General features: G+C 45.1%; 1 protein-coding gene across 1 annotated transcript; it reads left to right on the forward strand.

Moving 5' to 3' along the window:
• Positions 1-6,815: 6,815 nt before the first annotated feature.
• On the forward strand, positions 6,816-9,792 carry LOC142576117 (uncharacterized). Its single transcript, XM_075686071.1, has 3 exons — positions 6,816-6,855; positions 7,708-8,695; positions 9,700-9,792. Coding segments are annotated over exons 1-3 (993 nt in total). The 5' UTR covers positions 6,816-6,852; the 3' UTR covers positions 9,702-9,792.
• The last annotated feature ends 2,215 nt before the right edge of the window (positions 9,793-12,007 follow it).

Consider the following 12,007-nt stretch of genomic DNA (forward strand, 5'->3'; position numbering starts at 1 on the left):
TACTTCTTCTTGTTTAGCATTTTTGCCTGCTAGACCACAATCCAATGACATCAATATATTAACATATTACCTCAAAGAACCGAATTTGGCTTATAGATTAACACCTTTGTATACTGCCAGGGCTGCACTCTGTCAAATGCGATGCAATCATAAAGGAGTGCTTGTCCACCAGCGCTACAACGTCACTAACAGTGGTCATCTACACAGCTAAGTAGATGGTCATGATTCAGTTAGCAAATAGCTAAGAGAAAAAAAAATCCACTCACCTTGAGAGCTATAATACTGCAATAACTTGAGAGAGATGGACCTATCAGGCAGCAGACCTCTTCTCAGCTCCAGCAGAACAACAGCAAATTGCCTTTCAGTAAAAGGAAAGGATGAATTAATAATGATAAGCTACTTTGTTTTTGCTGAGTATCAATACAATTTGACTTTCATGCATATCGACTCTCCGCTTTAGTAATACAACTGAGTTATTCGTAAAATAGAGTCTATGATGACACCATTCGCTTCTCCTGTATGTCCAAATTTTTTCGCACTGATACACCGTTTACTGCTTGCTTACTGACACGAATGCCGTGACTGCCCAGACATCATTCGAAGCAACACGTCTAGCGGAACCGCTAAAAGTTGCACCAAGGAAACACAGCCGAGCAACCAAAGCAAAGAACTTTTTTTTCTGGTCACACTTAAAATGTGCACCTAAGCAAGAAAGTAACCATGTACCTTCGTCGCTTTGCCCAACAATTATAATTATGTCTAACCAACTAGGCCGCCACCGAATTTCCCTTTTTCTGACACATCAGTTTTAAGAGAATTTTCATAAAAAGAGTCGAGGAGCTAAAGAAAGTTTTCCTTCGTACATTCACTAGAAGTTAATCTTATCGCTCACATGCAACAACTGTTACTCAAATGCAGTAATTAAAGAGTTGTCTCATGGAAGCATTGCGGCACTTCAGAAGCATTACATCCATTGCAATAGGCCAACTGGAGTTAGACCTGAGCTAAAGCTTCGTTATAATTTAAAGTGTTCTCTAATTTGGCACAGTTCTGGCGCAAAAGTGACTCTTAACGCTAGACAATATATCCATCTTGCTAGACCTTTATTATATCTGAGCAGCAACACTCACCATCGGTGATTAATCTTTATTTTAATGTGAAGCGTTCTCCGCTCGATTCCAGGCACTTTGTGGTAAGAAGGGAGGCTGCTAGATATTTCTAGCCTGGCCTCGTTTTATACTTCAATAGTAAAAACAAGGATATCAACCAATAATTATGAGCACGGTTACCTTTCTCTGATCACGGGAGTCCAACAATTTAACCGCTAGGCCGCGAGCGCTTCATCTCTCTATTGCGTTTTTAGTAAAAAGTTATTTACTACGATCACAAATTAAACACACTAATGAATGAGATTCCAGCACAGCTCCCGTTGGATAGTAGTAAGGGCTTTAACATTGCAAGGTAATTCAACAAAGGCTTCCAGTCTCTTTTATCCTCCTGCAGATTACACACTTCTCATAAGATAACAACATTTCCAATGGAATATTGCCTAGTTGAGCGCGCCTGCATCTGCATTACACACGAACGTCATCGTACGCCAGTCACTGGTAATAAGGATTAACCTAAACAATTCATAGGGTATTCACAGCAATGAATGAGTGTGTCGCAAAGTGTGACGGGTAATTCTTCTTTCAGTGGTCGCTGAAAATCTTCGAATAAAGATTCTAACGCGAATACTGGTAACCGCCTTCTTAGTTACTGATGGAAACCGTTTTTATTTGCTCAAGTCTGTAAGTTGTTGTTCCATTCAAGACTATGACGCCAGAAATCAGAAACTGTGGCATCTACTGGGGACTCCTATATCTTCAACTCTAACGACACATTAAAAGTAGTTCACAATAAACCTGTTTGATTTATTTGCTCCAACTACAATAAGAATGCCGGTGTGTCAGCTATGAAAACAATTCTTTCTCTTTCATTCGTCCTAGCCCAATGCTAATTTTACCGTAAGATCTTATTTTATAAACTTTTTACCGTGCAGCACTGCATGCTGCAATGAATTGTACTCTACACTACGTTTCCCGTCGTGCCGCTCGCGCTTCGAAACTTCACATCCTTTCTTGCAGCCCAGATACATTGTCCCTGCCATTCCAACCTCGGATGTCACTAGGATGGAGACCCCTTCCCGTAATTAGTGTTTTCATCGGAGTAATTCCTATTTTTGTGAAGTCTTGCCTAACGTTACTTACTGGGAGGCAGATTCATGCACTGGTACATGTCATATATGACTACCACTTACTTCTTTTTCTACTGCATATATTACTGCCAAGGTACTGTACCGCTTGTCGCACGTAACTTGCAAGTGCCACATAGCCCACATAACTAGCTTAGTGTTGCTGGCCGTCACATGCAGTTACTCTGATTATGTTTTTTTGTAATCCATATAATTACACAATTAGTCATAATTAATCACTTAAGCACTAAAATTTTACTATCAGATGAAAAGTGCCAATGAGGAAACTGTAAAGCGACGTGAAAAATTTCTGATGAAGATTTTGATTGGTCATGTGTGCTACACGAACGCATTTTCCACGCATGACAGGAGCCCGCGAAGGCGCACGAAGTGCCACGAGAGGCCAGTCGTGCGCCAATTTGTCGTCAATCGGCGGGCTTCTTTTGCGCATGGAAAAAAAGAAAGTTTTAAGTAGCACTTACTAAGCAAGATGAAGCTGGGTTGGAAGCTTTTCATGTTGCTCTTCAATTTTCTCTTTGACACTTTTCGTTTAGTTATGACTGGTGAGAAGTTGATTGTTTATTAGGACTAATTATGCAGCTAGACAGAGTACAAACAGTAATCAGAGCATTACCACGCGCCGGTAAAAGCCATTACCCGCATCCTGCCCAGCTACGTGGCATTTGAACATATTTTTTTTTCGAATTTGACTTACGATACGTGCGGCATGCGGTATATGTCGACTTGTACTCCTGACTTATTTTTTTCTGATGTACTTGATATTTTCCGTAACCCTTCCCCCTTCTGTAAAAATATTAAAAGTTCTGAGGGCGTGATAAATAATGAACTCACCAACTAAATAAATTAATCAATAAATCTGAACTTGCACTGACAGAGCGCACATCACTCCCACATTCCAACTTCACGCAACGACGTTGAAGCATTCATGTTCACGTAGCGATAGCTTCACCACGGAGGCAGCGGCCACGAAATCATTGCACGTAAGCGTACTAAAGTGATAACGCTTGCTGACAGCTTGAAATGTAATAGCATTCTGTACGCAAAAAACGCACAGGGGACATCGACATCGCGTTTCCCAATAACGCACCATCCTTACGTATGTCATTGCCACGGCAGCCAGATTTGCCTTATTGTTTCCCCAGCACATCCTCTGCGCGTTTATTCCTGTAAGTAACAAAGATATCGGTAGAGAGAGAGAAAAAGAGAGAATCCTTTATTGAAAAGGCAGAGATTTTAGCCGGTGTATAGACATCGCTGACATGCTACTCTGCGTGGGGCAGGGAATTGGAGGGAGAAAAAGAGAAGGAGAGAAACACAAAAGAAAGCAATTAGTAAAGAAAGAATTGACCACTGAGTTTTCTGATTCATGGGCAACAGCGTGCAATAGTTGAGTCCTTCAGTGTATGCACCGTCTTACAATAAGGTGACAGAATTCGCTGCGTGAAAGGTGCATGAGCGTGACAGAGTAGAACTAAAGTTGGTAGCATTAACCAATTTTTTTCTAGGTATGTAAATGAAAAGTTCATTGCACGCCTCTGTTGCATGAGGTAGGCTAAGCGGCCTAAGAAACAGTCAAATGACAAAGGTCTTTGTGTAAGTGAATGCATGCAATATTCATAAAACGCGCGCTCGTCGGCATACGCTCGACACTCAAACAGGATATGCTCCATGGTTTCAATGGAGCCAAAGTTGTTGCAGCGTGGACTTGTCACTTGACCGAAGCGGTACCGTAAGCCGTTTCCATAGGCGAAGACGATGATATAGAGTTTCCAAATGGCGAGGAATGGTGGATGGAAGTCGGGATCTTCGGGCCGACTGAGTAAAGGTAAGGGTAATGTTGGGATGGCAAGTTCCAGAGACGATCCTTTTCTTCGGAAGCAAATGTATGAGCTAGTTGGGAAGCATCATGTCTAGTGAAATAAATCCCCTTATAGTTCTGGTGTTGAAGACCTTTCCGTGCCACTTCATCTGCTTTTTCGTTCGACAGAATACCGCAATGAGTCGGTGTCCACTGAAATGTGACACAGTGGCCTGATGCGATGGCCAAGTGATGTAAGTACACAATGTCGAAAGAAACAGGCTGATGATTGTTGTTTTTAGCAGACGGCACAATGTTTCTGGTGACCCGCCATGGTTGCTCAGTGCCTATGATGAAGGACTGCTGAGCATGAGGTCGCGGGATCGAAACCCTGCCACGGCGGCCGCATTTCGATGGGGGCGAAATGCGAAAACACCCGTGTTAAAGGGACACTAAAGTGAAAAATGATTTCTTCTGCATCAGTAAATTACCGTTCTACAACACCAAAATCACCACTCTTACAAAGACAAGACGTTTGGTAAGCCAGAAAAAGCGCAAGAACGAAATACGGGCGGCGACGCTTACTTATGTTCTCGCACCTGGGGACTGTGACGTCTTGGATTTTGACGGCATTAGTGCCTACTAATAATATATAGCGGTGCAGATTGACTACAATGCTTTCTAATGTAACCAAATATTAAACATGGCAAGCTTCGAGAACCTTTATTCAGCCAACGCGGCGCAAATGCGAAAACATACTTTGGAATCCCTGACGTCAGGATGACGTACCGGCGCTAGGATTTCAGCGCGAAATTCAAATACTGATACTTGGATCTCCATTTTCTCATCTAATAGTCCAACTATTTTTTTCGAAATCACTGCCTGCAGGGTTCTCAAACAATGCTTCATTAGTCTAAACTGATTTCTTGTTTCGCTTTAGTGTCCCTTTAAAGAACCCCAGGTGGTCAAAATTTCCAGAGTCCTCTACTAAGGCGTGCCTCATCATCAGAAATGAATATTGGCTCGTAAAACCCCTTAACTTTTTATTTTTGTAGTGCTCCTTAGGAGTCAGTGAAAATTGTCCATTGGCCAGTCGCCCGGCGCAGTATATTGTGGACAGCTTCTTTGATGCCGTGAAGCTGTGATGTCGCTGAGCATGACCTCCGCTGCAGCCGATAAGAAAAAATTTGTCTCGTTGAGGGCGGATACAGGCCACAGGAGGAAGTCTCCCGAGCGGTTGAGGCATCAGTCTAGATGCGGGTGGGCCGAGTATATTTCCCGGATAAGTAGAGGAGAGTATCCTGCAGCAGCGTGGCCTGTGGCATGCGACTCTTTGTCCCATTTGCACCGAATACTAACTGGTTTACACCTCGACGTGTAACTGTCCAGGTGGGAAAGCTAGGTGGCAGTAATTCCTGTGACTAAATAATCGGAGGAAGGTGAAGGATTTGCACAGCTTGGACAACGCCATACTTACCGTGGGTTACGTGGACGCCGTACATGAAGTGCTTCTTCCCTTAGAGCACATGCCGAAGATGGGTACGCGTTGTTCCTTGGGAAGCGATGACATCTAGCGGTAGACATCCGGCTTCCGCTACGGTTCCCGAGGCTGAATATATCCTTATATCGGAATATTTACTTTGTTACAAATCTCAATTCTCGCAAAATAGTGCATTTGTAGCTTTATCAGATCAAGAAAGTAAATATAGTTAAGAAGGATTAAATATATTGCTAATTAAAAACTATGAAAGAGTCGTGCTCGACGGGGGTTTTTCGCCGGTAAAAAAATTTAACGTTACATTTCACAGCATTTCGCCTCCGTTTTCAGAGAGAGGATGATTACTTAAAACAATAAATTTTTTGACATATTTTGTAGGAATAAATGCAAATTGATTGCCTTCATATTTCAAAAATTGCTAGTCCGCAATTCATGTCTGAATGAAAAACGGGGTTCGTCTACTAATAGCGCCGCGTGGTCGTTCATGTGAGATTGCGCTCTACATCGAAGCGAGACACAAAAGCGTGATATGTCGGTTGCACAGAAGGAAAATGCACTTTCCTAACGCAGATAGCATTTCCTCTTGTATTTACAATGGCTGACAACCGAGGAGGTATCAGCGCGCACTGTCGGCACCCCGCTTTGACTAAATGCACCACCACTGCTACGCCCGCTGCTGCCCCAGTTTTTATCTAGAATCCTTGACGGCGCCATTTACTGCCGATTGCGTGCTTAGTGCGCGCTGCTCGACGTGCGACATGCAGTGCACAACACGCGCTGGAATACTTAAAACACGATCTTCGAAACAGTCGCGCCTTGCACCTCACCGTTCCCCCAGCATTGCAAGCAAAACAAACAAGAATTGAAAGCCGCGTAACTCATAGCGGAAAGCAGGAGAAAGGCCACGCTCGTCGACCTTCGGTGTGCTAGCCAGAATCAGCATCTCTCCAGTCGCGTTTCGCCGTCTTCACGGCAAAAAAGATCCTTGCCAGCCTCCGTCATATCGATACGCTCTTCTTCCGTGCGCGCGGATTCTGTTTGACTCTGCTCGTTGAGCGCGACCTTGTTTGCTTCTTTTCGTGGGGCGCTGTTTTGAACCCATCGAGCTACCACCGCATCTATAGAGGTGCTGGCGAACGCATCGGTGGAATCGCAGAGAGCTTCCACACCCGAAGCCAATGTCTTCCGATCGTTTCCCCTTTCCTCCGGCCCATCTTGCAGCGTATAAAAGCACGGCAGGGGAACGTTAGCGGCAGTCTGGAAGCTTTTCGTCTTCATCGCACCCCCACTCAAGAGCCAACCATGGTAAACGCCGAAGCTTTGCACTTTCCAAGCGTTCCCACTTGTTCAGCGGTGACTAGGACGAGAATAACACTCGGCGTTTTGCTACAGGGCGCAAGGAATATTTAAACAACAACATACCGACTCTGCAGGAGCAGGCTCAGGAAGTCTTATTCGCAATGCCATGTAACGACAAGAATGAGTATCGCCGTAAGAAACGGTCTATGCGTCTGGCGTTTACAGAAACAGTGGTTTCCTGTTTCCTATTACAAATTGCTAGAAACATAGAAGAATATTGTCATGGCGTTGAACCTTCATTGGCAATGTCCTGGGTCCTTTTCTCTACTTCAGAAAGCGCTTCGCTTCTGTTTATACGCATGCGACATGAATGTCAGAGTTCTTTTAAAACTCACGCACAAGCGTGCGCCCTTACAGGGTTCAGGAATGTGTTTTTGAACTATGCATGGGGCTCTCAAACTGGCTCTAAGATTATCAAGGGCTGCTTTAATAAGGCATTTCGATAGAGTCGACGTTTCCACAAGGGGAATAATTTTCACCAAGACTACACGTGCTTCCCTTGGCAGCCTTTGTGTACGCGTAGATCATTTCCCCATGACCATGTATACTAGAAAAGCTCAAGGACTACTTGGGCTATTTAATATACTGGCTGTCTCATGGTAGATATCTGAATAATACTTCCCTGCGGAAGTAGGCAAGTATACTTTATTACAATAAATTACGATTGTACGTTAATCATTTCAGCAAGTTCCTTTAATAATATTCATACCGAAACTTTCTCAAAGCAAACCTCTGAGCAAACGTCCTGTTAATTTTTGCTCAAATTGCTTTTTCTCAACTGCACCTACTCATCTGCAGATTCGCGCCTTCGTCTTCCTTGCCCTGGCGTCCTACGTCTCCGCCGCTGGAACCCTTGGCTACGGCCTTGGCCTTAGCCACTATGGTCTGGCTCATGGAATTGGCTATTCCGGCTTGACCGGCTACGGGCTCGGCTATGCTCCTGCGGTGGCGCGCACATATGCCGCCTATCATGCCGCACCAGCTGTTGCGGCCGTTCACCATGCCCCTGCTGTGGCTACCGTTGCCCATGCCGCACCAGCCGTGGCATACGCTGCTCCAGCAGTGACCAGCGTTTACCGGTCTGCCCCAGTCGTCGCTGCCGCACCAGCTGTTGCCACCGTGGCCCATGCCGCTCCAGCTGTTGCGTATGCCGCTCCAGCTGTGTCGTATGCCGCTCCAGCTGTGTCGTATGCCGCTCCAGCTGTGTCGTATGCCGCTCCGGCTGTAACCAGTGTTTACCGCTCTGCTCCCGTCGTGGCAGCCGCTCCAGCCGTTGCCACCGTAGCCCACGCCGCTCCTGCCATCTCCTACGCCGGTCCAACCTATGGCAGCTACTACCGATCTGCTCCAGCCGTGGCGTACGCGGCTCCGGCTGTAGCCAGCGTTTACCGATCTGCTCATGTCGTGGCCGCCGCTCCAGCTGTTGCGACCGTCGCCCACGCTGCTCCAGCCGTGGCGTACGCTGCTCCAGCTGTCACGAGTGTTTACCGCTCTGCTCCAGTTGTGGCTGCCGCTCCGGCCGTCGCCACCGTGCACGCTGCCCCAGCGGTCGCCGCTGTCCACGCTGCTCCTGCCGTGGCCACCGTGCACCACGCTGTTCACCATGCCCCGGCTTTTGCAACTGTCGCCCACCACGCCGTCCCAGCCTACGGCTACGGAGTGAGCGGCATCGGCTACGGTGTCGGTCACTACGGATACGGCCACGGCCTACTTGGCTATGGCCTGAACTACGGCTATGGTCTGGGCACTCCCCTGCACTACAGCGCTCTTCTCCGCAGGAAGAAGTGTAAGTTCACGTTTCTAGTAAAGGCTTCCTACTGGTAGAGTAATATTAGCGTCAACAGTTGCATCTGTTCCGACCAATTGCGAATTTTATGGACAGTCCTTCTCGCAAGAGAGTGCCTTTAGTGCACTGATGATATCATTTGCAAAGTACAGTTTAATGCCGCAGTTCTATTATCGTGTGGAAAAATATGCGAATTTGGTTTCAAAATGAAAGCGATGAGCAGGCTCGAAATTGTCACTCCAAATGGGACAATGCCTGCCTACACATCAAGAAGGAAAGGAAGATCGATACAGAACGTAAGGAGAATAAAAGACAAAATAATCAAGCTGAGTAATCTTCAATAATCAGAAAATGAAATGACACGGACGAGAGTATGGCAGTAAAGACAGAAAAACCCCCACTGCAGATCGAAATACTGCCCTTCAATTCGTGCCTTCTAATTACAAGACATGTCGCAAATCATGATTGTTTTAAATAACTAAAGTCATGTGATACAAAAGATTTCAATAAAGAGTGTCTTGAGCAGGGTTCCGATAATGTACAGCAGTTACGCGGCGAATCTTCTGTAAGTACAGTTGTTTCTTGAGGAGGCGCTTGGATAAAATATAAACTCGATCTCAGTAGTGGTTAGCACCACCGCGGAAGGCACGAGGCGTACAGAGGTAACAATATCCTTGTACAGCATATTAATGTTCTGGGTTTAATTGTCTTGTATTGGCGGAATTGGAGAGTTTTTTATTCGCTTGGTACATGCTACGTTACCTGCAATAAGTGGCATGTTATGACCTTTGCGCACACACATTGCATGTACTGTTAGGGCGTGCAGTGGACGTAGCGCGGAAGAGTACATCTCGAGGGGCAGTCGCCTTCCTCCTATCTAAGGAGTTCAGTAGTTTCTACAGTACTACAAATGCACTTGTGAGATGGAGTAGAGTTTGACATGCGCCACATTATTCTGCGAAAGCGACTAACTTTATGCTTTGCTCTTCATTTGTCTTTTTCAGAAACAAGATATGTAAGTCGAACTGCACGACGCAGTTTACCGTGCAGGGAATTTCAGCACAGCGTGTGAGTTTTCCTCAAGAACAAATAAAACTCTTTCCCTGCAGTCCCGTTGAAGAATTTGTCTCTGATCGTTACAACGTAATGGTTGGAGATTAAGTACCACAATTTAGGCTGTCTAGCTGCTTCCAACTCCTGGAGACGTATTCTCCCCCATTCATCACTTTGAATGCGTAGTGATAGACTGGGTGAGCAAAATCAGTTCAGCCGAATGAGTGCCCAAGAGAGAATGCATCATTTACTAGGTGAAATGAAAGGGGTAACCCGTCAAGGGTGAGCGTGTGCGAAAATACCCCAGGTTATGTTTGTCGGAAACCTCTCATCCGAAACTCCAGATGCCGCCAGGGCCTTTGTACACGTGCAACGATTCGGATTTCTCTCAGATAGCCCAGTCTGTTGCTTATGCGCTTTACTCAGCTGATGCTAGAAGCCACCTGCGAGATTCAGCTCGGTTTCAACTCGCCTTCGGGGCATTATTTGATACACTCTTCCGCTGACGCAAGTGCGTACTATGTGCTATGAAAGGCTGCTCGAGTATTGTGCATGCTGCTCGCCAGGTGGTAAAAGATGATTGTTAGCGTAGCTTGTTCTGACGTTGGATGAGAAAAAGGGAACAATTTTATTTCTTGTTCCCCAATAGTGAAAGGAAAGCGAAAATATCATAACTGCAAAATATCATACCACTATGTCCCCTCTTGGAACCAAATCCCCGTAGAACAAGCCGTGCAGGACGGTTAAGAACATGCGGGAATTATGGCTTTTATTGACGTTGGCAGAGTGAAATTTTCGAATCACACCAAAAGTGAATAGTTCTGCCTTTCATTGCATGACGGTGCCATTACAGGGAGAGTAATACAGAAAAGACACATCATGTTGCCAGTCACAGATAGGGTCTAGTGTTCTTCGCCATCGAGAAGTGTCATACTAAAAGACGGCGGATTGTTCTAAAGCGATGTTAGAATGGCGAGACTGGTTAATAGTAAGTTGTTTGGCATACACTGTCACGACAAACACGTATATGGGCTGCATAAATGTGAAGCATTCTTGATGAATGAAGGAAAGCGATTTAGAATGAGTTATCCACCTTGCGCATTCGATCTCGAACTGGTGCATCTGCGCAACAACTGGAGCTGTCCTGCAACAAAATTATTCGCAACAAACCTCTCTTGCGTTGGGCTCTCTCCTTCGACTCTCCATTTACGGTTCGTATTCCTTGAATTCGAACACAAATGAATATTCGATTATTTGAAATAGTGCATATCTAAATTAAATAGATTGAATCGAAGCAACTGTTCGATTCCTCTTTTGAAATTACGAATATGCATGGCTCCTTTTACTCTTGCCAAGCAGATAGAGTTAAACACAGTACAACAGCATTATTACTATCACTGTATCCACTGGTAAAAAAACTTAAAGTGAGGCAGTTACTAATTGTCTATCCTTCAGAGGTCCTGTAGTTTGTTTCTAGCATTTGCATTTGCATATCAACGTGACATCTGAGAAGTTGGCTACTGCTAAGGATGGAGCGTATGCTTAATGCGCCGAAGAACTTTTTCCACCACATGCTTTCCTCCTAGGTGAAATTACATGCCGTCGACTTCTAGGCTGCGCGTGTGATCGTCTGACTTAACCTTTCAGATGTAGGCGCACGGAAAGAGGAGCTCATATTTTAATTGATATGACACTGTGCACAACCCATCATGCTTCGATGCGAGAAAGGCAAATACACTCCTGGCTTTATATAAAATGAGCACACCTTTAGGGCTCATTGGTTCTTTTACTTTGTGCAAGAAACATTCGCTCCAAGTTTGACGGCTTTAAGTTCACTCTTGATGGCGTCTGACGTTCAGGTTCATTTAAGGTAATATAACCCGAAGCATTTGTCAGATACATATCACACTTTGCGTGTAGCGGATCCTCACTTGGTTAATCGATTCAAATTCTTACTCGGAAATCCCAGAATTCGAAAGTAACCTCCGTTCTCACCTAAAGCAGCTTGGTAACTCCGGTAATACATTATACTGCTGACCACGATAAGTCATGCAGTATGGGACGGGTATTGGTCTCAATGAATATACTTCTTACACCAATGCGCATAACTTCATTAACTTGTTCAGTAGAGCGGGTAAGAGAATAATCTGGAGGAAATCGGAAACGTAGGCTACATTTGTGTCACCAGCAACTCTGCAAAGAATAAATAATTAATAAAGCATACTAACGTGAGCTTTGACGGTCAGCAAAGTTTCCCGA

This window comes from Dermacentor variabilis, chromosome 3 (assembly GCF_050947875.1).
Source record: "Dermacentor variabilis isolate Ectoservices chromosome 3, ASM5094787v1, whole genome shotgun sequence".
Classification (NCBI taxonomy): Eukaryota; Metazoa; Arthropoda; class Arachnida; order Ixodida; family Ixodidae; genus Dermacentor; species Dermacentor variabilis.